The 24,255-nt window shown below is 36.1% G+C and overlaps 2 protein-coding genes and 1 non-coding gene across 15 annotated transcripts; all 3 read left to right on the top strand.

Annotated features, from left to right (window-relative positions):
• Nucleotides 1-23: 23 nt before the first annotated feature.
• On the top strand, nucleotides 24-5,415 carry LOC117164828 (protein croquemort). 4 transcript variants are annotated; one of them, XM_076621115.1, is made up of 9 exons: nucleotides 24-233; nucleotides 2,676-2,811; nucleotides 2,877-3,046; nucleotides 3,122-3,263; nucleotides 3,344-3,547; nucleotides 3,623-3,834; nucleotides 3,922-4,213; nucleotides 4,291-4,364; nucleotides 4,468-5,415. In XM_076621115.1, the coding sequence occupies exons 2-9, from the start codon at nucleotides 2,695-2,697 to the stop codon at nucleotides 4,739-4,741; spliced, it is 1,485 nt and encodes a 494-aa protein (XP_076477230.1). In that variant the 5' UTR covers nucleotides 24-233; nucleotides 2,676-2,694; the 3' UTR covers nucleotides 4,742-5,415. The 4 variants fall into 4 exon arrangements, with proteins under 4 accessions (XP_076477230.1, XP_033204102.1, XP_076477231.1 ...); XM_033348211.2 differs by lacking the exon at nucleotides 24-233 and adding an exon at nucleotides 2,133-2,278; XM_076621116.1 differs by lacking the exon at nucleotides 24-233 and adding an exon at nucleotides 2,371-2,462.
• Nucleotides 5,416-7,868: 2,453 nt separating this feature from the next.
• Nucleotides 7,869-24,109, top strand: LOC117164694 (orexin/Hypocretin receptor type 1). 10 transcript variants are annotated; one of them, XR_013058923.1, is made up of 8 exons: nucleotides 7,869-8,563; nucleotides 9,785-11,090; nucleotides 19,663-19,810; nucleotides 19,994-20,215; nucleotides 21,538-21,697; nucleotides 21,882-21,994; nucleotides 22,886-23,168; nucleotides 23,708-23,848. XR_013058923.1 is itself a non-coding variant. In XM_076620529.1 (8 exons), the coding sequence occupies exons 3-8, from the start codon at nucleotides 10,635-10,637 to the stop codon at nucleotides 23,929-23,931; spliced, it is 1,323 nt and encodes a 440-aa protein (XP_076476644.1). In that variant the 5' UTR covers nucleotides 7,869-8,268; nucleotides 9,785-9,877; nucleotides 9,989-10,634; the 3' UTR covers nucleotides 23,932-24,109. The 10 variants fall into 10 exon arrangements, 9 of the variants coding, with proteins under 9 accessions (XP_076476644.1, XP_076476641.1, XP_076476639.1 ...); XM_076620529.1 differs by lacking the exon at nucleotides 22,886-23,168 and having other exon boundaries at nucleotides 7,869-8,268; nucleotides 9,785-9,877; nucleotides 9,989-11,090; nucleotides 23,708-24,109; XM_076620526.1 differs by lacking the exon at nucleotides 22,886-23,168 and having other exon boundaries at nucleotides 7,869-8,275; nucleotides 9,785-9,877; nucleotides 9,989-11,090; nucleotides 23,708-24,109.
• LOC117164934 (U11 spliceosomal RNA) lies at nucleotides 12,404-12,543 on the top strand. Its single transcript, XR_004465769.1, has one exon. It is a non-coding gene; the product is annotated as a U11 spliceosomal RNA (small nuclear RNA).
• Nucleotides 24,110-24,255: the final 146 nt, after the last annotated feature.

Raw genomic sequence — 24,255 nt, 5'->3', positions numbered from 1 at the left:
AACGATCCCTTTCCTTTCGGTAATCTCTCAGTTGGCGTCGGCCTTGCGAAGTGTTCGCTCGAAAACATGCGCAAGCCAGTTGTGTTATAATATTTCGTTATCATTGGATGTGATATCCCGTATACATTTTAATCAGAGTGCATTTTAAAAACGTGGCGGCCTTTGATCACTAGTAGTATCTTATAACGCTACTAGGTCTATCTTCTAATAAAATTCATTCAATAGTCGAACAGGTTTGTAAATAAAGTCATACGATTTGTTTCACATCCACCAACTTCGATCAATCAGCTTTTTACTTGCATTTGTAGTTCGTAGTAGTACACGCGTTCTAAATTTTTTTTAACGTAATTAACTGGTCAGCGACGTGTATCCGCTGTACCTTGTTGCAACAAAAGCTGTTCATAATTAAAATCATAAACTAAATAGTATAAAATTGCATGCGTTATTTTACACGAATCAAAATATAATAATCGAAAATATGCATAAACGTAAAGTGTTATTAGAAAGTCATTGACTCTTCCATCTCTCCAGCAGGATGCACTTTCTTCTCAGTTTTAAATAATGCTTTACACATTTACAGTACTTATCGATCTTTCTTCAACTTTCACCGATATTTCTCCGTATGTATTTAAACAAATTTACTTCCTTTTAGTGACATTCGAACGAAACATTACTAATATCAGAGAGAAAATTTCTTCTCTACTAATATGCTTACTCTTAAATAGATTAGTTAAAGTAATCGATCAAATAGTTTCACTCATTTACTGAAGTAGAGAAAATCGCTATTTTTAGTTACTTTTTATGAATATTTAATTCGTCACAAATTTCGTATTGCTGATTAGTCTGATTATTAGATATGTAAAAACATGATGAAATCATCATGGTTCATAAGTTCGGTTTAATTTATTCTCGTTATACATAATTATGCAGCATAATGTGCGTAAAGCGCTACAAGTTTTCTGAAGATAGAATAGTTAAGTTTAAATGGGTAACACTTGACTCATTAGAATATACAAATGCTACAAAAAGTAATACATCGATTTACTCGAATAATAATGTCACATAAACTCATCGATGCAAATGCGATGACGATCGCGTTTTATAGATAAATTTCACCGCCTACTTTACAATCAATTTTGAATATTAATCAATATCGAACTTTGTTCAGTACATAATAACAGATAATCTTTTAATCTAATGGAACAAATTGCTGATTTTTAATTTATTTTGATAATATAGATTATATTTTAACTGATAATTTAATAAAAAATATTTTTATTTTAGATGGATAGATCTTGTTATTTATCATTTCTTGAATGCATAATATGTAGAAAACAATAAAATACTCGGTTGGTGAAAATATTCTGTTTCGAACTTATTAATCATTGCTTTTTTCATTTCCGAGGAATCTTCAGAACTGCGTGACAGTTTCGTTAAACTTTGTATGACCGATGCAGAATTTCGATTTGCCCCTAATAGAAAACGATTAAGATAGCTAAATGTATTTATGATAATTATATTTATGATAATTATATTTATAAACAAAGTTGATTATCTTTCATAATGTACGATTTAAAGGCATGATTATAATGGTATCTGAGTAAAGTACTATCAGAGTAAATTTTTTTATAACTAATTCAACATAAGAATAAAAAGTACACATAACAGATAAGATAAATAGTGCAAGGAATAATATGAATAATGGTATTATTATACTTAAAAAATAAACATATTTTTCTCTATGAATAATCATGGAACAGTAATTGTCGACATAACAGGAGGTCACGGAAGACTTTTACAAAATATTGCTAATTGAAAAAACTCATAAACAGAATTTTTAACGAGATTGATTTTCACTTTATGCTGTGTAATGATCTTATAAAAACAATTTTTAACAAAAAGAAATATTTCCGTATGTACGTTTCACTACTGCTTATGATGCCGCTGTAAATTAATAAGTGAAATCACTGGAATTTCGTAAATACAGAATTATGAAATTTTGTGCTTATAGGAAATAAAAATGTATTTATTTGCAGTACGTGGTTCTTAAACTTATAAAGGAAAGGAAACACAGTGGAACATTGAGAGATAATAAGTTTTCAAATATTAGCGCTTATATTCTGAAATACATTATGCGCAGATATTACCATATTTATTGTCTGAACAAACCATCTTTGTTTTGCATAAGTGAATTTTTCTCGCTAACTATATATTACAACAAATATATTCAAAATGTTTCTTAATGCAATCTCAGCGCTATCAGTCTTTTATATATTTGGTATTACATTTTTAATATTTATTCATTTGAAAGACACCTATAAAATGCTACCTTCATCTTGTTTTGGTTGTGTTACATACTAACCATAACATTTATTTGTGAATGTGCATACTGATTTATATTACCAAAAGTGTTTAAAATATGGATTGTATATTCAAACTTGAGCGTACAAAAAACGCCGCAAGTACAAACGTTAATAAATATTCAATATTTAATCGTAATTGTATTCTTAATACAACAGAATGTGCCCAACCAAGATTAATAGACAATTAAAAAGCATGTGACATTATAACATTATACATTATACATTATATATTAATAACCAGCATCCTTCACTATATAATCATATTTAACAATTTTGATAAAATATTTTGATAAGAAGTATTATCTTTTTCAGGCCAAAGAAACCAGATAAAATGATGACGATTCGTAAAAAACTTCTTATCATTTTTTCAATAGGTTTAGTATTAACAATTATTGGATTAACTACTGGAATTCTTTGGTTTATGATTTATTCATCGATCTTAAACACGGTAGATATAAAAAAATTTTACCTACAGCTATGATCATTAGTTAAGTTTTACATATTATTTTATAGCAATTATCTTTAACACCAACGTCTACAAGCTACAAGCTGTGGGAAATAACGCCAATTCCTATGTATCTGAAAATATACATGTTCAATTTAACTAACTATGAAGATTTCATTTCAAATAATGAATCTAAAACAAAACCAAATTTTGTGGAAATGGGTCCTTATGTATTTAGGTATTAAATTTGTGTCAAATATTATAGTTTTTATTAATTAGAAGTCAAACAACATCGTACAAATTTTATTAACAGGGAAGTTGACTATAAGGTAGAACAAAAATGGCATGACAATGATACCATAACATATCAAAGGAAAAGGGTATGGCATTTTGATAAATCTCTATCAAAAGGAGATTTAAATGATAAAGTAACTAATATAAATCCTGTAACTGCTGTATGTATCTTTTAATAGTACACTATATAGTAAGTGCTGCTCTATCTTATTACAATATGTTCCTTTTTTAACATTCTCAGAGTGTCGGATATGCATTAAGACATAAAAAACCTATTCTCCGTGATATAGTAGATAGAGTAATGAAATCAGTAGGACAACAGTTAATAATTACCAAGTCTGTTAATGAATTACTTTTTGAAGGCTATGAAGATACTATGTTAAAAATAGCACAAAAAATTAATTTCACAGAAATTCCATTTACCAGATTTGCTTGGTTTTATGGGGTAAATTTCATGTTAATATTATTAAAGCAAAGACATAACTGAAGAAGCATACTTATAATATTGTCTTGTTCACAGCGAAATGGTTCTGCATCCTATGATGGAACATTCAATATGTTAACTGGTAAATCTAATTTACTCGATGTAGGAATAGTCAAAGAATGGAATTTTAATAACAGAGTAAGTTATTATCCTGGAGAATGTGGAGAAATAAGAGGAACAAATGGTGATTTGTGGCCACCATTACCTGATAATAAAACTGTATCTTTCTTTGTACCTGATATTTGCACGTAAGTTTAGTAATGAGTTTAACTTTCTATTAGGAATGCTGAAAATCAAATAAATACATACTATTTTTTGGGTAATTATGTTAATAGGAGTATGTCAGTAACATATGATAATACAACTATTCACGAAGGATTAATAGGAGCTAAATATATTAGTGACGATACAATATTTGACAATGGTTCAATAGTACCATCGCGTTCGTGTTATTGCGAAGGAGAATGCGTTCCCTCTGGAGCATTAAATATTTCATTATGCAAATGGGGTGCTCCAGCATTCATCAGTTTACCACACTTTTATTTGGCCGATCCAAGTTACAGGGAAAATATCAATGGAATGAAACCTAGTAAAGAAAAACACGAACTTTCAATATCCATAGAACCGGTAATTATCGCAAAACAATAGGTATCAATTAACAATGACCATGTCATACTATATTATACAAAGAAAAATTTTTGTAGAAAACGGGCGTTCCACTGTACGTGCATGCACAGCTACAATTAAATTTGTTGATGCAACCTGACCATGAGATGTCGTAAGTTCTTATTTTATCTTTTTACTATGGAATATAAATATAATATAACAAATAATATATATGTAAGTGAAACTTAAGTATATCTATAAAATATCATTTTCAGCATGTTTAAGAATATTAAAAAAACATTTATACCAATGTTATGGTTTACTCAGGAAGCTTATCTGACAAGTAATTATGCTCATATAATTAAATTTATCATTATTTTGGAATCTCTGGGCAGCATAACTTGTTATGGTATTGCCTGTATTGGCATTTTAATTATTTCTACCGGCATTTTTTTGTACATTAAGCATGGTTTGGGTGAAGAAGAAAATCAAGTTTTATTGTCAAACAAATCTAATGAAAATGATGATATTGGTACTGTTAATGAATGATTGATTATATTTGCAAGCATATGATTAGATTATATGGAAAGATATAATCAATGTCAACGAAATAAGAAACAAAAACCATCTTCGAAATCTTAGAGTGTATAATAATTATGTATGTAGATTACAAATCTTACTGTATATCTTTTGATTGAAATTGATATAACAAAATTGAAGATAACATAAAGTTGATCGTAAACAAAATTATATTCATACAAAGTTAGTGCATTGTTCAAACTGTTTATAAATATGCTTTAAAATGTAACTATAACAGCAATCAAGTGCCTGAGTGCTTTAATGATAACAATCGTTAGAAATAGCGTAAAATACAATAGATACCTCGAATACTTAAAAGTGAGATGCATATAATAGCAAATCAATATTAATATGTTTCCTTTCGTAAGCGAGGGATAGAAATATATTCCCAATCTCTTGTATAATATTTTCTTAGTACCTATTCAAAATATGTATTATATTGTAGGTATGTATATATTTTTATCTATGAAATCTGAAGAAATAATGAGTATTAGAATCACATTCATTAAATTCAGTTTATATTAATGTTCATCATATAATTAAAGTTATAGCAATTACAATATTATTACAGCTGTGATAACTACAGTCTTGTTTTATTAGAATAAGAATTCTTAGAAAATAAAAGACATTACTTTTATACAATACATTGTTGAAAGTAAATTACATATATGTATGTATATATTTTCTTCGTATCATGCCCTTATTATCCCTTTGGTCTATCTTCTTGAGAAATCACTCGTGTAACTTCTAGATGTCACTACTGTTTAGTTTTTTAAATGAAAAAATACATTTTCTACCGTATTGCGGTCTGATAAAATTCTTGTATAAAAAAAATAGAAAAGAACGATGAAAAAATAAAATTAGCAAATTTTATTTTTTGCATCAAATAGTCTGGCTTTTACTAAACAAAATAGGTATGATGAAACGGTTGAAATTGGCTGGTAAAATGACACGCCACGGCAATAGTAGTCAAACATGAGAATTGTAGAAACCTCGTAAATTCATTATTCATCAAAATTCTTGTAAAAAAAAAAACTTCGGAAGGTCTTTTAAAAAGGGAACCATTCTAATTACGCTCTAAACTATTTTTACATTTAGTACCTGCAGTAATATTACTGACACAATGTATAAACTACCAAAATAGTTCTTTCTTCGTACCTAGACCACCAATTAAATATGAAAAAATATTTTGGCCGAGTACATGCAGATCTACAAAGCAGAATGTTTTATCGATCGGCTGTAAAGTGATTTCATTATTCACGTGTAAAAATAAAAGAATCCTTCGTTCGAGAATAGCCGCTTTCCGCTGTTGATTCCCTTTTTTCCACTGCCATGCAATGTACATATTATTCTTTCAAAAGATGGCGATACAGACGTAAATTTTTCAAGCGCGGTAGAAAATACGGAACGAACGAAAGGACATGAAGCAAATTAGAAAAAAGTACTGAACACCTTGGAAGTATGTAGTTTCAATTTGTCATGCACAAGCTCGCAACTCGTCGCATATTTATACAAACTGAGTATACGCTAAGCAACGATAGTTTACTTTGATCCTATCAATCATAACGCACACAACTTTTTTGTATGTCACGTGCGTAGAACGATCTAATCGTCATTGTCATTTCTCTAGCGTAGAGAAACAACGATCGATCGTTCGTATTTACGTACTCTATCTTCAAACGTATAATCGCAATAACGATGGGGCATTATTTTCAAATAAATCAGACTGTTCGATCGATACTCCTTTCGAGGAAATTAACATTCGCTGAATGTATTTTATCAAAGAGAAGAGTGCCTTTACGTTTCTCGCTTGCTGTGTAAAATTCAACAGACAAGGAAGAACCAGCACCCTGAAAACATCGTAAGACGAGCAGTCAAGGTAAACTGAAAACCTTTGCTCATTCTAGTGTTAAACGATATTAACGTTTGCTCACGATTTATGCGAAACAGTTCATAAACATTATAGAGAACACAGAAAATGTTATAAAATGAAGAATATCTTTTAGATCTTTGAAGTATGTTAAAAACGAAAAACAGAGGTAACGAACAGATCTGAATAATGTCAGAAAAAAACACACATAGCAGAATATTTTGTAAGTTTCGCATGAACCATCAATGTCAAGATAAACGTGACAGCAAGATAGGAAAAGGCTGACTCTAAAAGGTTTATTGGGTGCAGAAATGATAAATGAGCGTGCGATCAAACGAGTTGGCGGACTAACGAGGGATTGTATAGTGCGTACACTGCCGAAACCTTTGCACCCCTAAATTTTCAGTATCACGCGGGAACACAAGGTTAATCCGAACGGTCAGTGAAAGGAATCCTCCACTGGAATGTAATACTCTCTCAAGCTACTTTTTATTTTCCCAAGGATTTCGAAGGATATTGACGCTAAGGACAGTTAACTGGCACGGGACGAACTTAGAATTTTCTATTGATCGGAGCACACATAAAATGCCGCACAAAATATTACGTTAACGCATTAACGTATTTCCTTTGTCCGTGTGGCTATCACGAGCACAGGCTATTTACGATTCAATGACTATATTTGAGCGATGTTTTATTGACTTTTATTTGACGGAGCTTATACTTCTGCATGAAATACAGTCGAATCTTTTCGAAGACCATTTCCGATCAAAGTCGTCGTAAAGTTGTATTTGGCCGTAAAATCAAGATTGCAATTTAATTTTACCTGGTAGAATTTATTGACAAAAATAGATACACACGTAACGCTGCTGCAGAGCGATTAAACAGTAGAAAAAGGATTGAAATACCCAGAAATTCCAGCACATCCAACGACTATACGTTGTTTGTTTAACGAAAAGAAAACATGAACGTTGCAAACGTTTACCACTTAACGTAACTGGAGGCAGCGATATAGGATTGCTCATTTCAGCTATACTTTTATAATTGTCTTCCTTTAATAACAGGCCACTCTGTCTTTTAATAGAAAAAAAAACAAACAAAAATTGGCGAAAGAGTAAGAATCACCAGGTACTCATCAGGCTCGACATGGGAAAATTTCAGGACAAAATGTGACATCGACTAGTACTAGCGCACCTACGCGCGCTCGTTAAAACGACGTACATACCTCAGTTTCGCAGAATCCGTCGTCGCGTTCACATCCCTTTCCCGAACTGGGACCTTTTCTAACAAGTCGACGTGACACACATCACGCAACATCTTCGACAAACCCTGTGATACATTCCCTTTATCAAACAGTGGTTTTACATTGTTATTAATGTAACGTAAAACTTTGAACATGCGGTGTTTTACCATCTTATGCAGACAGTTGCAAAATTCTGTGAAAATTAGTCACTCGAATACGTAGAATATTTACTACCAGAAATTTTCATTAAACAACGATGAATACTAATTTTCGTATGAAAAACAATAGTCCCATAAACGAATGCGGTGTGTAAAAGCAAGTGACTGTGATATGATTTTGAATAAAATTGCGGATATAGTGAGGATGACGCATATGTTTCAATGCCAAGTAATAAGTAAGAAATAGGCGATCGCGAATTAAAAGGAATCATAAAAATTGAATAACAAATACGCGAAGTAACGTTGCATGCGCCGCATTTAGAAGTTTACAGAAAATATTCGGGTCTTGCAAACTTCGTTGAACACCGTGAAATGAATAGTTGGTTGGACTAATATGAGAACAAAGGGAAAATTTTGATGATCGTAGAATTCTTTTTCTCTTTTTAGACTTTCGACGAAGCTTGTGCACGCGATATTATCTGTGAACTGACTCCTTTAGTTTCGTCCGACGACTACAGAGAAAAGTAAGAACAAAGCGACAAAAGCTTTCGCGTACTCAAACATCTCTCGGAATTTGTGCGAAATCCAATCGATTAATCTTCGGAAATTTCACTTGCCGCTTTGTCGCACCATAAACAATGCGGAAGTGACGAGCGAAAAAAAGAAACGCACCGAAGCTTCCATCGAATAAATCGAAATCCTCCACAATTGATGCAAATCCGACAGATTTATGACAATTTATATTTCCGTTGCAGTACATGTTGGAACGAAGTCGGAAACATCGTGTCGAATGCCGTGTTAAAAATATTTCGAACGTCTATCATTTTTCCACAAGTCCATACTGCGGTAACATTCGAATCTTGTAGAAAACAAACATAGTAATACCGTATATCCTGAGAATTTGAAATTAAAAGAAATCGATGGAAAAGTGAACCGTAATTAGTGGATTATAATAAGTGGACAATTCGCATAATTTTTGTCCCACGAACATCACAAAATTGAATTCTATTAATGCCAAACCATGAACCGCATAATAAACGGTGCTAGAATGGTTTTGACACCTTTCTGATTAATCGGCACGTTGGTTGTCATTGTCGATTCCGACACGTCAGAAAAACGTGGTAGAAAAACCCGTAAGATTAGTAGCATAATCGAGTGGTTCTTTTTCTCTCAAACGTCGTGCGTCTCGGAGGGAAATCAGAAATCCAAAAAATTCTTGTTGGAAAGTTTTCACAGCGAAGCAACGGAATTTCGAGTTTGTATGAAGAATCTGAAACGCGAATACGATGCTTTTAGCGCTTTTAACCGAAATTTATTAGCGGAGGCTAATGATTTTTCGAGCGGAACGACGATACGATCAATTAATAGACACCGTGCAATTGCGTTACGATCTCCGTACTATAAACTGCACCATGGTGTCGTAACGCCACAGTAACTTCTACTCAAGTACAATTAAAATTTCGATTAAATTATAGTTTCCGAGCGATGCTTCGTTAAACTTAACAGCAATGTTCATTTTACTTGCGGAGAACACGATCCAGAAGATTTTTTCTATTTAATCGCCGATCGATATCGTCTACCGTTTCGCGAATAGCCACGATAAATCGCTATGCTGATCGAAAATCAACATGATCGATTCGTCGTTGGCTTCTGTATTAACTTCTACGAGAAAAATTCCTTTCGCTACTTTCGAACAATTTCACCGCTATCCTGTAATTAAATTTAATCTCGAACTTTCCCTCTAGAGCTCGGTCAGACGTTAGAAGTAAAATCGAAAAAAGGAGGGAAACCGTGGGACAATACTTTCGTTCGAACGAGATAAAACGCATCCCACCGAGGTACTTCTCGGTTTTCCAATTCTTGTGGACACTGCTTTCTTTTTTTACGAAAGAGTAGGCAAAAACTTACCATGGTATCGACTCGACAGCAAATTTATTGTCTATCCGCAGACTGGAAAATCTGGTAGAAGAGGAGGAAAAGGAAAGGACCGAAGCAGGGTGAACTTAAGAATCATTTTCTATTTGTCGAGCCATTAGTCGGAAGAAATTCATTAGACAATTCAACGCTTGGGAAATCGGAACACGTGACGGCCAAAACTTTCTTTGTTAGTCCTGGTTTTCATTTTGGTGCCAAAGAAGTTTCCTACGGTAGAAACAGGGAAAGAAGAACGATCCATTCTATCTAAACCATTCTACCAAGAATCAAGTGTTCTGGTGGTTTGCGATATTAATTGCATGGAAGCAGGTGTATCAGTGATCAATGTTAGAAGATGACGCTGATAAAGAAATAGAACAAGGAGAGTCGTCTTTAATATCATGGAAATCGGAGACAAGTAAATGTCACTCGGCCACAACAGAGGAAACGAGGCGAATCGGATCGAAGCGACAACTTTTCCGCCGTGTATTTCTCCCTTTTCTTCATCCCTGAACGCTAAACGTTTATTGAACGAACGTCGAACTTGAGAACGTTCGAAATGGAGACTGAAAGCAGCAGTAATCTATAAAAAAGGGAGTTGTTTGCTAAACTCTCCCTAAGAGGGTTCGTGCTTTTCGATATCAATAACGTATGAGGGATCCTTAACAGAGAAAAAGAAAGATGCATCCTCTTGAGTTAGTGATCGCGGGATGGCTGGCATTGGTGATATCCACGTTGGTCGATGCCATCGATTATTTGGACGACTACTCAGCGATGGATTACACCGACGAATCGGACATCGATTACAATACCACGAATTGCACCAATAGTTATTGTATCTCAAACGAAGAGTACGTGGATCGTATGATAAATTATATATTCCCCAAGTTTTGGGACTGGGTGTTGATCGCGTCGCATAGCGTTGTTTTCGTGGTCGGCCTAGTCGGGAATGCGCTAGTTTGTATCGCGGTTTACAGGAACCATTCTATGAGAACGGTGACAAATTATTTTATTGTCAATTTAGCTGTGGCCGATTTCCTAGTTTTATTGCTTTGTCTTCCGTTCACCGTACTGTGGGACATCACCGAAACCTGGTTTCTAGGTTTGACCTTGTGCAAAGCCGTGCCATATCTCCAGGTATGACAATCACACTTCATTTATTAGATTAACATTTATCTTTCGTGCGATTTTAATTGAAAAAGTCACGAAGCAAGCCTAAAAAGAGAAGCAGCTTTTAAACATCCTAAAATGTTGCATTCACGCTTCTCGATATTTTCTTTCTGGAGAGCATCCAGGGATTAGAGATTTCGTGCACGTTCGTTGGATGCGCCAGCGAACTCTTCTCCCACGTTATCGTTCGTTACCTGCTGGATTCCTACTCGTACCACCGGTTGAACTTTTCTTCGATATTTATTTCGAGAGTGCGGAAGCTTGCAGTGAAGCTACCGTTCGAATTCGAGCCAACAAGAGATTGGAGATGTTCGAGGCAGTAAAGAGCAGCTACCTTAATTGCAAAATTGAATGTAGTTCCGATGCGATTCGATCGACGACATCACATCACATGAAAATTCGCGATCTTCTCTATTCAACAATTCATGGCATCTTCTATTCTCCGAGTTTATACGACGCATAAATTTTTTGCAACTCGCAATGTAATGGATAAAGGCTTTCTCTGCTAAACCAGACGGAGGCCTGAGTTTATAATAAATTCATAAGTCTGCCGTGTTATTCTTAATTTCATATTCTAGTCGCTTTCATATTCGTCGGACATGTTTTGTTTATGCCTAGATACCTGATTGACTCAACATTGAGACACGAAACACGGCGATGAATTAAAGATGATCACTTTAATTTTCAACGAAGATTAGAGCACTTTTTTTAATTCCTCTTCAATATTGAATCGTTCGCGTCGTTAGTATATTCGTGTTGGTTTATCGACGAGTTCGGGCTAGTTTCGAATAATAGAACCCGCCTCACGAACACAAATATCTTTATTCAAGTTTTAATTAACTCAATTACAATATCCTTCTTCGCGTGGCTAATAACGAACGGTATCAACCCGGTGAAAAGCCGATATCGCATTCGCCCCTAAATTTTCCCGACTCAACGACATGATTGGGAAGCCTTAATCGTAAATCAAATTATGTACTGAAATTATGCAATTAACGTCTTATGGAATGCAACCGGAGGTAAATTCTTAAATATCTCGAACAATATCGAGGTCGAAACAATCGTATTTCTTTCCGTCCATCCTGCCTTTAATTTCAATCGCAGTTTGCATGTTTGTTATCTAATTATCTGTTTCCAAATTGTGTTTCTTTGGAGGCGACGTGAATCAGCATTTTTAGTTCGTCGACGGTTCGACAGATGGCTCGATGCAAGTAGCGATTCTCGCATTCGGTATATCACTTTAAATGTAACATAAAGCCGGCACAAGTTGTCACAAGTTTAAAAAGGGTATTCGCTACTTTAATAGCGCGTCGATACGGTCAAGTGCCGTGTTGGCGGGGTATGGCCAATCAAGACATACCCAATACGTAATTTTTGTATATGCGAGGCTGTTGGCTGCCAATTTTGCACCGGCGCCTCCATCTGCTCAACCTAATAATAATTTAATAGCTGAACTTAATAGCAACTTAATATAATAATAAATAGTAATAAAGATTCTAATAATGAATCTACTGTTCAGTGTCATTAAAAGTTGTTAGAAATTGATTTGCATCATTAGTAAGGGCAATATGCAAATCGAAAATTAAAGCGAATGATGATCAATGGTTGTGATCGTGCTGTACATCACCGAACAGATTTAAACGTCACGCGTGGCTGACGGCGACCACGTTCCCGCCGCTATAACAAATTTCAGTTTGAGTTTGTATTTGATATTGTTACCGGTGTTGAAGCATAAATGATTAGACAAAAAAGTTGGGAACTATGGCATTTGCATGTAAAGGAATTAACACGTCCACAGGCAAAGCTTCAAAAATTCATTATCGTTTTAAACCTCCATCCCTCGTTCTTTCATCCAATTTTCGAAGAAGAATGACCTGTTCGGGGTCTACCATTTTTCACGCCCGATCCACGATACCGTCCGAAACTTGACATTCGGATGAGACATATTCTGGAGGTTTCGACATTGACCGCAAAAAAATTTATGTAATCGCTAACAAAAGAATTATGCTGCTTGATTGATAGCTAACCGAGGATCCGACTATTACAGCGGACACTCGTAAATTCCATCTGTTATGCAATCCACTTGCCGCTTCGTAATATTTATCTTACGCAATGTGTAACGTAACACACGTAGATGCGACGCCGCCGCATTCTTTCTCATTTTCCTCGCGTATCATCACATGTTAGCAGGCCAAGTAGACACGAATGACCGTATCGTGTATCACAAAAGAATGGAAAAAAGAGAATGGCGCGCTTATAATTCAAAATGAGATACAAGCGATTTCGCATCGTGTAGCATCTGGCAACCGAGCGGAATAAACATCGTGAGGACGCGTCAGCGGAACAAACGAACTTTCTGATCGCCGTTATTTCGCTCGATAAAACGGAATACGCGAATTACACGGTGCGCAATGAATTTTACGAATTTTCGATTCGTTTCGAAGCAAACGGACACAGAAATAACATACTCGACTAGTCGAACGGGACACTGTTGCACATATCGCGTAACTCGAAATAAGTTTTGAATAATAATTAATTAATTCTGCAGAAGGTTCGAGCGTTTTACGCGATGGAATTTAATAAAATGAAATAAGCAACAGGAGAAAACGAGTTTAGCACGTTATTGCGATACTACAAAGAGGTGATAGACTACAAAGGGCGTATCTCGTATCGGGAGCCAAGACAACGTTACACAAACTTGCTTTATAGCCTATTGTTGGTGTATTGTTTCAGACTTTGGTGTTCGCTATATGGTAAGATACGCGTGAGAACGCGAGGAACGATCCATAGTTGGTCATAATTATCGTCGCTTTTGCAACAATGTTAACGACGGAGTCATACTCAGGTTTGCTAAAACGAAGCTATGGAGAAGAAAGGTTACGCTGTTGACGTCCCATTAATATTGCATTAATGGCTATGGAAACAGTGGTATTCGTGTAACGCGTCTCAAGCAACATATTTGCAAACGATACACCGTAGTGTTTCGTCCAAGGGATAATTAACGTAGAATGCACGATTTGGTTTGCAGTTTGCCACGATCGACCTGTGCGGTCAAGAGCGCGTGTAATCCTACATTTAATTAAAACTCGATCGGCCAATATTACGATAGGGCTACGCTTATATATACCGAAATACAGTTGTGTGGAAATATCGTTCGGCTCGTTTATCATAGTCCCATGCATGTGACCACGGATATCCACGCCGATGTGCAAACTTGCATCCTGCGTCTGTGCCTTCGTTAGGATGTACCAACATGCTCGCACAACCAAGGCAGCCTCAGCTGGCGACCAAATCGCGTTATCTTACAACGTGTTACTGAATACCGTTCCTACTGCACGATAACTTATTTCTGCATTCTCAACTTGTTCAAGGAATTTAACTCACTAAGCTGAATTCGTCCCGCTTTCGAAATAATAATCGCTTCTCATCTGTGTTGGACCGGATAACTTTACTTCCGTCGTGAATGTCGGTGACAACCGGCGTTCGTTGCATCTAGTTCACCGCGTAGAAATTCATCAAGGACCGAAGTAACGTTACTTTCATGAAAAACAGCCGGGAGAGGCCGTCGCGAGTAAAAACGAATCGCTAGGCGAAATTCCAGCGTGAAGAAAGAAGAGATAGCCCGACGAATGTCGGAGAGATGGAAAAAGCGGGTGAAGCACGTGCCGAGTCGCAAGCACAGCAACGTCTCTACGTGTACATGAGTACTTTTTACCGGAAGTAAACGCGAAAAGCAAAGAGACCGAGCGTAACGTAGCTAGCTATAACGAGAATACCGGGTCTCGCTGAGCCGTCACTCTGCGAATGCGTGTTTATCGTCACGCTGTTTATACATTGCATAATTTCTTCGGCTATGGATAGCAGCCAAGAACTTTTTTTGAAGAAACTAAGACACGCTTAAAGCGGATATTTCTCGACAAAACGTCCGTTTAAATGAAATATTCAACCCTGTGGGATATTCGAGCCGATACTCCGTACAACAGCCTTCTAATTACTTACGCACTGTATCCGATGACAAAGACACCAGCTAGAAACCGGTGCTGTGGAATTAATCGTTTGTATAATCGTACCTCGCTGCTCCCTTTAATCAAGATTAAAATAAAGGTTTCCGCCGTAGAAGTAAGTAGCAAATAGCAGAACGACTGCAATAGGCTTGTAATATTGGTCAGCCCTCTTCGAACGAGAATTAAACCCCTCTTGTGTTACGAGCGCATTTCCTCGATAACGTAAAGTCTCCGTTATTCTGTATTCCCCAACTTGTTACCAGGTTCTATCGTATCTAAGATGTAAATATATGTTGTACAATTGCCGAAAGCCGACTTAAGTTGTATATTTTTTTCTTTTATTCGAGAGAAACATATTACCGTACCAAATGGCAATTTCCTATAGCGGTGGTAATTTGTCAGGAGATTCGTATATTTGCATTTCAGATAAGATCGCGGCTGGCTCGTGTAGAATGTTTAACGATTCCTGGCTTCTGACTACGCATACACGAGAACATAGCTGTTATACATAACGTAGACGTTAGCGATCTTCAGAAAGGAACGATTACATTCGCCAAAACGAAGGAATAAGTAACGAGCGTCGTTTCGCTTTTTTCAACGTTTGAGATTCCGCGGTGGTTCCACGGGGAAAAGAAGCTCTGCTCGTTTGGAATATTATCACGTACACCGACATTACGGGATAGGATTACAATAAAGAAAAGAAAAATTTTGTGAGTTGTCACATTACATAGAAAACCCGTAATGCTAAATATCTACTTTCAGAATAGTACAGTTGCGAGCAGTAGCAAACGATATAATTCCTCGTTACGACGATTAACTTTATCTATCGCGAGATTTGAATTCTTGCCAATGCCGTAAGACATAGAAGTTACAGTTATGTACAGTGCGCGACGTGTTTTCGTCGTGCAGTTTAAGAAATCTTTGAAATACTTCGGACATATGGAGTTTCCATATCTTTCTGAAAGTGAAGGAAGTCATAGTGAAGTAGGTCTGGTCATGGTCAGACCGTTGAATCGTAATCGCGCACGCAACTCTTGCCTTACGACAAACCAACGTTGGCACGAAGTTAAGAGTTCACGAGACGGACGTATGTGTTCCCAAGATACTTTACTTTTTCAACGTAGCAAAACGTTACCTGGCGTGACACGAAGTGAATTTCCCGTGGGTTTTTCGATACACCCGGCGAACGTAACGCAAAGTAATCCCAAGGGTCGTTCAAAAATATGTATCAGCAGCATCGGCACCTCATTGATTATTTAACTCTGAAGAAATGTAAGGATACATATTGCCGCTAGGTCCGTGCGTCATTTGGGAGTTTGAAACTTGAAAGACACGAAGGAGCTAATGATACAAAATTTGCGTGCCTTCGGGGTCGTTACGGCGACCAAGGGACTATTCGTAGCAGACGAGTCGTATGAGTCAGGTGATATTTCACTAGGGAACAGCTCTTTCTCGTGACCGAATCGATAACGTGAATTTTTCAGAACGTTACCCTAATATCTCCCTTTGTGATGCTTTGGCTTGAGGTTTCCACCAATAAAACTATAATTCCTCTGATTGAAAAGGTCGAAGATTCTTCGCGTGTGTGCCATTGATTGTACCTGTTGACCTTCCCAAAAAGTCAAGCATATACATATGTAAACAAACAAATCAGAATAATAAAATTCTTCAATAAAAATTTCTTAGGGCGCGTAATAAATGTATTCTCGGTGATATACACAGTTTGGTTAGAAAGTGGCACGAGAATGACACGATTCGTGTTACTAGTTGATGATCAAAAAAAAAAAAAAGGAAACGATAAAGAGCTTGCACCGATACTCTCTCGTCTGGAAAAGCGATTTCGACGTTGATCCGTCAGTTATCATCGTCAAGCTAGCACTCGTTAATCGAGGCAGCTGGTGTTGGTTCAATCGCTCTGGTGACCGAAGGGCAAAGCCCCAAGTGGTATTGTCGTGATATCGGTAGTACGTTAGGCACGCACTGGCGTAACGAATGCAGTTGTGAGTGTGACCGGCAGATAGCCGAGATTTAATTAAAACGCGCTCTACGATCGCCTACGGTGACAAACAATTGTGAAATCGTCTCGCATTAGGTGGGGGTTGAAAAAACAATGGGTTCTGTTCAGGCTGACGAGCAACCTATCCGTTACCCCTCAGGACCAAGCGGAATTATTCGATTCGCGTTTGTATATATCCTTTCCGTCAAACATCTCACCTCTTTTCTTTTCCTTCCACGCCTATCTAACTTTTTCCATGTTATACTTTTACAGATCGATTAGAGAATTCTGTCTTGTTTAACTACTTATACCGTGAAATTCACCTTAATTACTTTTATGTGCACTTAGAAATTTCCTGCCTAAACGCGACGAATAAATTGGGATATCTCGCCTGGCGCAGGCCTCTCTGTTAATTGCGTGGAAACTATGCCGGATAGAATAACGACAAGCGAAAGCGTCCGGAACAATTTGCTCTATGTGTTAAACGTAACCGCTCTTTGCTTCTGCTATTCTAATGCCGATCGATTTACCCTACAGCTCGAATATCTCCTTGCCGGGATCCTTGACCGACTCTAATTATTACAACTGCAGTAAGGAACGATCGATCTTGTACCCAATATAAATACCCACGCATCGTATTTCTGAAAGAAAGTCGATCTTTAATCTCCATTTGTATATCACAAAGTAACGAGTTCTGCCCGAATTGCAAACGACAAAAATCACGTACAACTATTTCAATTATTCTACGAGCATCGTATATCACAGGGAAAACGGATAGTCACTTGGGATTAGTAGGATTTGTGTCTTTCGTCGGAAACAGTTTCAATTTCAAATGTCCCCTACCGACGACAAAACGGAGTTTCCTTTATCACATTGCTATAAATATACGAGAAAGACGAGCTTGAACTAATATCGATAATTGAGGTTGTCTGATAAATAATTTTGCAAGAAATCGGTCGCCGCACCTAGAAATCGAATCAAGGGTATTCGCTGCTTTTCTTACCAAGAAACAAATGAAAGAAACGACAAATTACTCGTGTTGAGATAGCTACGATTCCCTTTGGTAATTCCGCTGTATCAAAGCCGTATTTCCAAGTCGCGGCTAACGATGTTCGGGATTTTTCAATTGCTTAATCTTCTCCTATCACCATTGAAATTAAAGTATGCCCGGAGCTCGGAGCATCGTTATCTTCGAGTAAGATTCTAAGTACTCCGATTTATCTTCCACTCGCGCGCATAGATTCCATGATAGAAATGAAACGACTACATTTACATAGAAACTCTTCATTAAACAGATAGAACGTGGAAAGTACGTATCAATGTAAAAATGAATAACATCTATACGTTTCTCCTTGATCTTCGCAGGAGAAATTTAGTCGGATTATAATCGTAAATTGCTACTTGCCACAAAAAGGGGATGAAAAGTTACGACCACGCTGCAACAGTACGAAAGCTATGAGCGGTGGCCTAATCGGTGAAAGTCTAATGTCTGGAAAAGTAGGAACCTGTCGAGAGCACCTGAAGCTAGATGTTTGAACCTGCTACTGACCAATTCGACGATCAATTCGAATATACCCGACGTTGCCGCGTAGAAACTTCGCAACTAGCTCTTTGACGATAATTCGGAAATTCAATCGACAGCAAGCACTCGCAGTCGGACCTCTAAACGCATTAGCATAACGTATGGAAAGACGTCACACGGGAAATGCCCGATAAACAGAACGTGAATGTGCATATGTCGTTTCTCGGTAAACGTCGGAAAGGGTTTCACGGCTGAAATGCTTTATTTTAAATGCGATTTGCTTAACGATTTGTTAGTTTTTAATCAGTGCCGACTTTCGGTCAATTTTTCACTTGGTCGTCAAATGTATCAAACACGCTACCAATGGTATTTGGGAAAAGAAATTTAGGTCGAACTGACCAGTGCGATTCATTTTATTAATTCCACGAGTTGTTCGCGAACAAAAAGAAAAACAACTCGAAGCTGAGGTACGAAGCCAATAAATTTTCCGGCAGGAAAAAGCTGGGGCGCACCAACGGAGCCAGCAGTTTTATCATTTTCCGAGGAGCAAAACTCCTACCAAGTCCTCGGCCGTATTTTCTAACCGTTCGTTTTATATTCATAACATGTCAATACGAATAAATCATGTTACCGGGTAAAAAGCCAAAATGTAAGATATGTCAATGTCTATAATAACATGATCTATTATGATTCTATAACATGAACGAGTATTTATATTCGTATTCCCGTGTATACCAAAGAATGTCAACTACCTGTAAATAGTCTAACTGTATCGTCGATCGATCTCTGATGCAACACGTAAGTTCTATAGCGAACGGAAGTTATGGAAATTTCATGAATGAACAAATTAAAATTCATAATGAACGCGGTTAATTTCTTTCTTCTAAATAACGCTGGATGATACTCGAAAGAGCAAGGAATGAACTCTTGAGCTCTTGTTTTTACAGCATTTATCTCTACCGACGATCATATAAATATTTGAAAAATAAATCTGCTTCTGCTTGGTCTTTGTTGCAGACAGTGTCCGTGACCGTGAGCATATTGACCCTAACTTTTATATCGATAGATCGATGGTACGCTATATGCTTTCCCCTGAGATTTAAGTCTACCACTGGACGAGCAAAAAGTGCGATCATCGGAATTTGGGCGATAGCCCTTCTATTTGGTAGTTAAATATTAATATAATATCTTTCCTTAAATAGCAATTCAGTGAAACAAGCATATAATTCATGTTTAGAGTACGCTTTTATGGAATAGTTTATTCGAAAATTAAGGCACTCGACATATTATATTTAGTTACTGACAAACTATGAGAAAAACTATGCATCAACGCTCAACGTTTGTACAGATATTCCAGATCTCGTGGTGTTGCATACCGTCCCACCTACGCACATCAAAATAAAGACCGTTTTATTCACGCAATGCGACATATCCTGGAGTCAAAGGAGCCAGGTCGCCTTTACTATCGTCAAACTAATTTTCCTTTATACCGGACCTTTGATCTTCATGAGCGTAGCCTATTGGCAGATTGTAAAAGTCCTTTGGAGGAGCAACATTCCAGGACATAATTGTAAGCAAACGATCGATCTACGTTTCCTTTGTATTTTTTATTCTACAAAGAAAATTATACGTAATCGATGACCGCGCGTTTATACGCGTAACGGAGCTATTATAAAATATTTCTAGAACATGCTCGTACAGGTCATTGTACGTTTTTCTTCGTTAGTCAACAACATTTCGTTATCATTAATTATACTATTACTAGTTTGTGTCATATTTGGACACATTCCAGTAGATGCATTGGAATTATTTAGTTTACAATCTCTATTTGTTTTGTTTACATCAGAAAAATAATCTCTATTTGATAATAATGTCGACTTTCCTTTACAGCAATTTTTCATTTCATTCGTTACTTCAGCTATATATATGTAAAGTTTACAATTGCTCTCCATTATGTCATTTCTCTTTCGATTTAAAAAATTATTGAAAGCTTCAGAATGAGCATATACAGGATCCAACTGTTCATAACGTCTTTTTAATTTATTAACAATCTTTTTCATATCATCAGAACGATCTTTCTGTAAACATAAACTAATAAACATAGAGAATATATCCTGTTCCATAGAAGAAATAGTTTTCTTCTCCTTTACAACCAACTGTGGTTTCAATAATATTTTATTTTCCTCTTTTCCTTTTTCTGTTTCTTCCTCCTCCTTCGCATTACATGCTTTAACATTAGCTTCTTGAGAATTAACTTGAGAATTTTTGTCAATACAAGAACTATCAACATTTTCTATTTCAGATGCTTTTCTTTTACGTCTTTTCACTGCTTCATTGTCACACAAGGAAGCTTCTACTCTTATAGTAGTTATTAAGAAGTTAGAATGGGAATTATGATTATCTTTTACTAACTTGATAACTGATCTTTGTGTGTCATCAGTTTTATTCTGAAACAATAACATTTTGAACTCTAAATGTCTTTCAACATGTTCATAACTTATTAAGCATAGATACATCACATTATAATTGCTAAGAATTTACAGTTGACATAATTATATATATTTTAATGTAAGAAGATATACAAACCTGTCTTGCATCTTCATCATCATCTGATGAGATACAAATAATGTCATTCTTCTTACTTCTCCTTACTCCTACAGGATATTCGTATCATCACGATCATCTTTTCTTATCGACAGTATCATTAGTATTCAACGTTCGAAATTCCAAACTGCGAATAACTACGAATGTATTTAACGCGACATTTAACCTTTTCGTGGACGTTTATTTTACAGTTAAACGTTTAAGCTGTGTCCAATCAGTAATATCACGGTCGTAGCAAAAACTAACCGATAACTCTACGACATAAGTAATAATACCAAGCATTTGCAGTACCGTCACGAGCATCCCAGATGAGCCAGATCCCATCGACCGGTGGCGGAAATCCGGAAGTGCAGCTGAGATCTCGACGAAAGGCGGCAAAAATGTTAGTCACGGTGGTCATCACATTTGCGATTTGCTATTTCCCTGTGCACTTACTCTCCGTTTTAAGGTATCTTCCACTAATCGATATGTTACACAAGTTCAATTTACCCTAATGTCCGACATAACGTAATGTAACAAACAAAAACACTCAAATACTTCGGTTATGGACGAACACGTGTGTTACAACAGTTGGGATGGAAACGACATTATTGTTCAAAGCAAATTGATGTCCGTATTATTTAACGTTTCAGGTATACCACCACATTACCATCCAATAAATGGATAAACGCCATCAGCTTAATCGCGCATGGCCTATGCTATTTCAATAGTGCAGTTAATCCTCTGATCTACAACTTCATGAGCGGTAAACGACTTTTGACTTTCATTAATTTTAAACAAACAATAGTTTATCGATCGTGCTTCAATTGCGCGTGTCAGATAATTTTATTGGACAATTGGATTATTTTTTCGCGATTTGGTCGACCAACAGCTTATACTGCTTCTAAATTTTATCGCCGCATACTGTCAGGTGACTTTCTATGGATTTTATGGATTGCACGGTGCTACTTCTTGTGTTAATGGAATAAGGTGATTCGTTCCTATGTGTGAATAGAATATTTAAGATAATTGACTTTTGGTAAAATTCTTCCTTTCCTCCCTTCTCTTCTGCTGTCTTTTCTTTTCACCCTTCTAATGATTCTGAAGTGATTTCTAGATATATGTACGACTATGTATAGATTCAAAATGAATCACCCTATTCATTACGAAATCTATCTTCTTAATTCATTACGAAATTCAAAACTTATCGGAGAGCTCTCCTCACGGCTGTTATTAACATGCACCTCCCCAGATATTTCTATCTCGTTTACTTAAAGAACTTGGTAATTAAATGAAGCGATGTTTCACTGTTTAACTGATAACGACTTTGGTGTTTCTAACTTTCAGTTTGCATTTTAAAATGTACAAGAGTTCGAAAAGAACAATGGCACGATTCTTTTACAGAGTTGATCGTTATATTATGCCACTTGATTCAACAAAGTTTTGCTGTAACTTCTTTTCAAAATGCTTTTCGGGCAGCAAAGGTGTACATATCGTTTAAATACATTTCCAAATTTAGAAAGATACTTTAGTTCGTAAGAAAAAGACTACACATACCTGTATTTCCACTTTAATAATTCCGACTCGTAATGAAACCGGAAATAGAAACGATGGCAACGGTGAAAGCAAAAGGAGATATTCAGCGTATGGTTTGCAGGTAAGTTCCGGCAGGAGTTTGGTCGTACATTCCGAGAATGCACGCCTTTGAACCCCACGAACGATCGCAGGCCAAACCAGCAACCCAGCTACGCTTACATGGCAAACGAATGTCGATCTGCATCGCAAAGTCGTCGTGAACAATTCTGACATGCGGAAATACGAGTCTCTTGGGTGAAAAAAGTCCCTAATACAGTCTTGGAAGGAACTCAGGCCGAAAACGAATTTGTCCAGGATCGATGTAGTCTTGGGTTTTGTCCTCCGCAATCTCAATTACGCTTAGGGTGAGCTGTATTATATTCCACAGTTATTGGCCACCTTACAAAACCAATTTCTCTTTTACCGATAATCTTTATTAACCTTTTCGTTTTAATTTAACCACTTCACTGTACACATAACCGACGATACAAGAGAAGTAAACTTTAAAATCTAGTTTCGAGAATCGGAATTTTTCATTAGAAATAAACAATCGATCGATGATCACTTAATTGTCTTAAGATGCAGACGTAGAAGGCGTTTTGATAGGCATATCTGAGACTTAAATGATCTATTAAGAATTAAAAAGTATGCTTAAAATAAAGGTCGATAACGAAATATTATATGGCTTACCCTTTTCGTTAAAGTTATAATGAAAATTGAAGTCAAACGACAATAATGATGTTAATCTTAATTATAGTATTATACCTCGATTTAAGCTTTACAACGATCCATTCTTTCAAAGTAATACAAACTTAAAACAACGCAAATTATCTAGTTTGTATATAATGTACCTGTAAAATATTACAGAAAGTATTCAACAATTAATCAAGGACTTTTATTACAGGGAAATTTCGGAAGGCGTTTAGGCGTACATTTCGCTGTGCTCGAGAGAATGGTTCTCGAATACAGCGTGGATATCTTGCGAGCACATCTAATTTTCCTCGAATAAAATCTCGGACCACGACGATACGAACGACGTTTAAGAATAACAATAACCTTCAACGAAATACCGAAATTATACCTCTCAGTGCTATAACCACTATTCAGCAGAATGAAAAACACGATTGATTGGATGCATATACACCAATAATATGACTATCAGATGCGCAGTAAGATTCACAAGTAATTTATTTACATGTAATTTGAATTTTAATACTAATGTAGAGTATAAAATATTACATAAATATAACAAAAACACTATGTTCCACTCGGTAGTATTTTAAATAATAAAAAATACTTGTGAAAACGATTATATTTAATTCCCAAATTCATAAAAATTGGTAGACACTATAAGTTCCATTGAAAAATGGAATCATCTGATATAACGAAACATTGAATATTGTTGAATTAATATGTAAAATGTACTTACAATATTAAAAATTACCACATAGA

Source organism: Bombus vancouverensis, chromosome 8, assembly GCF_051014615.1.
Source record: "Bombus vancouverensis nearcticus chromosome 8, iyBomVanc1_principal, whole genome shotgun sequence".
Lineage (NCBI taxonomy): Eukaryota > Metazoa > Arthropoda > Insecta > Hymenoptera > Apidae > Bombus > Bombus vancouverensis.
This window is presented reverse-complemented; position numbering and strand designations above follow the sequence as displayed.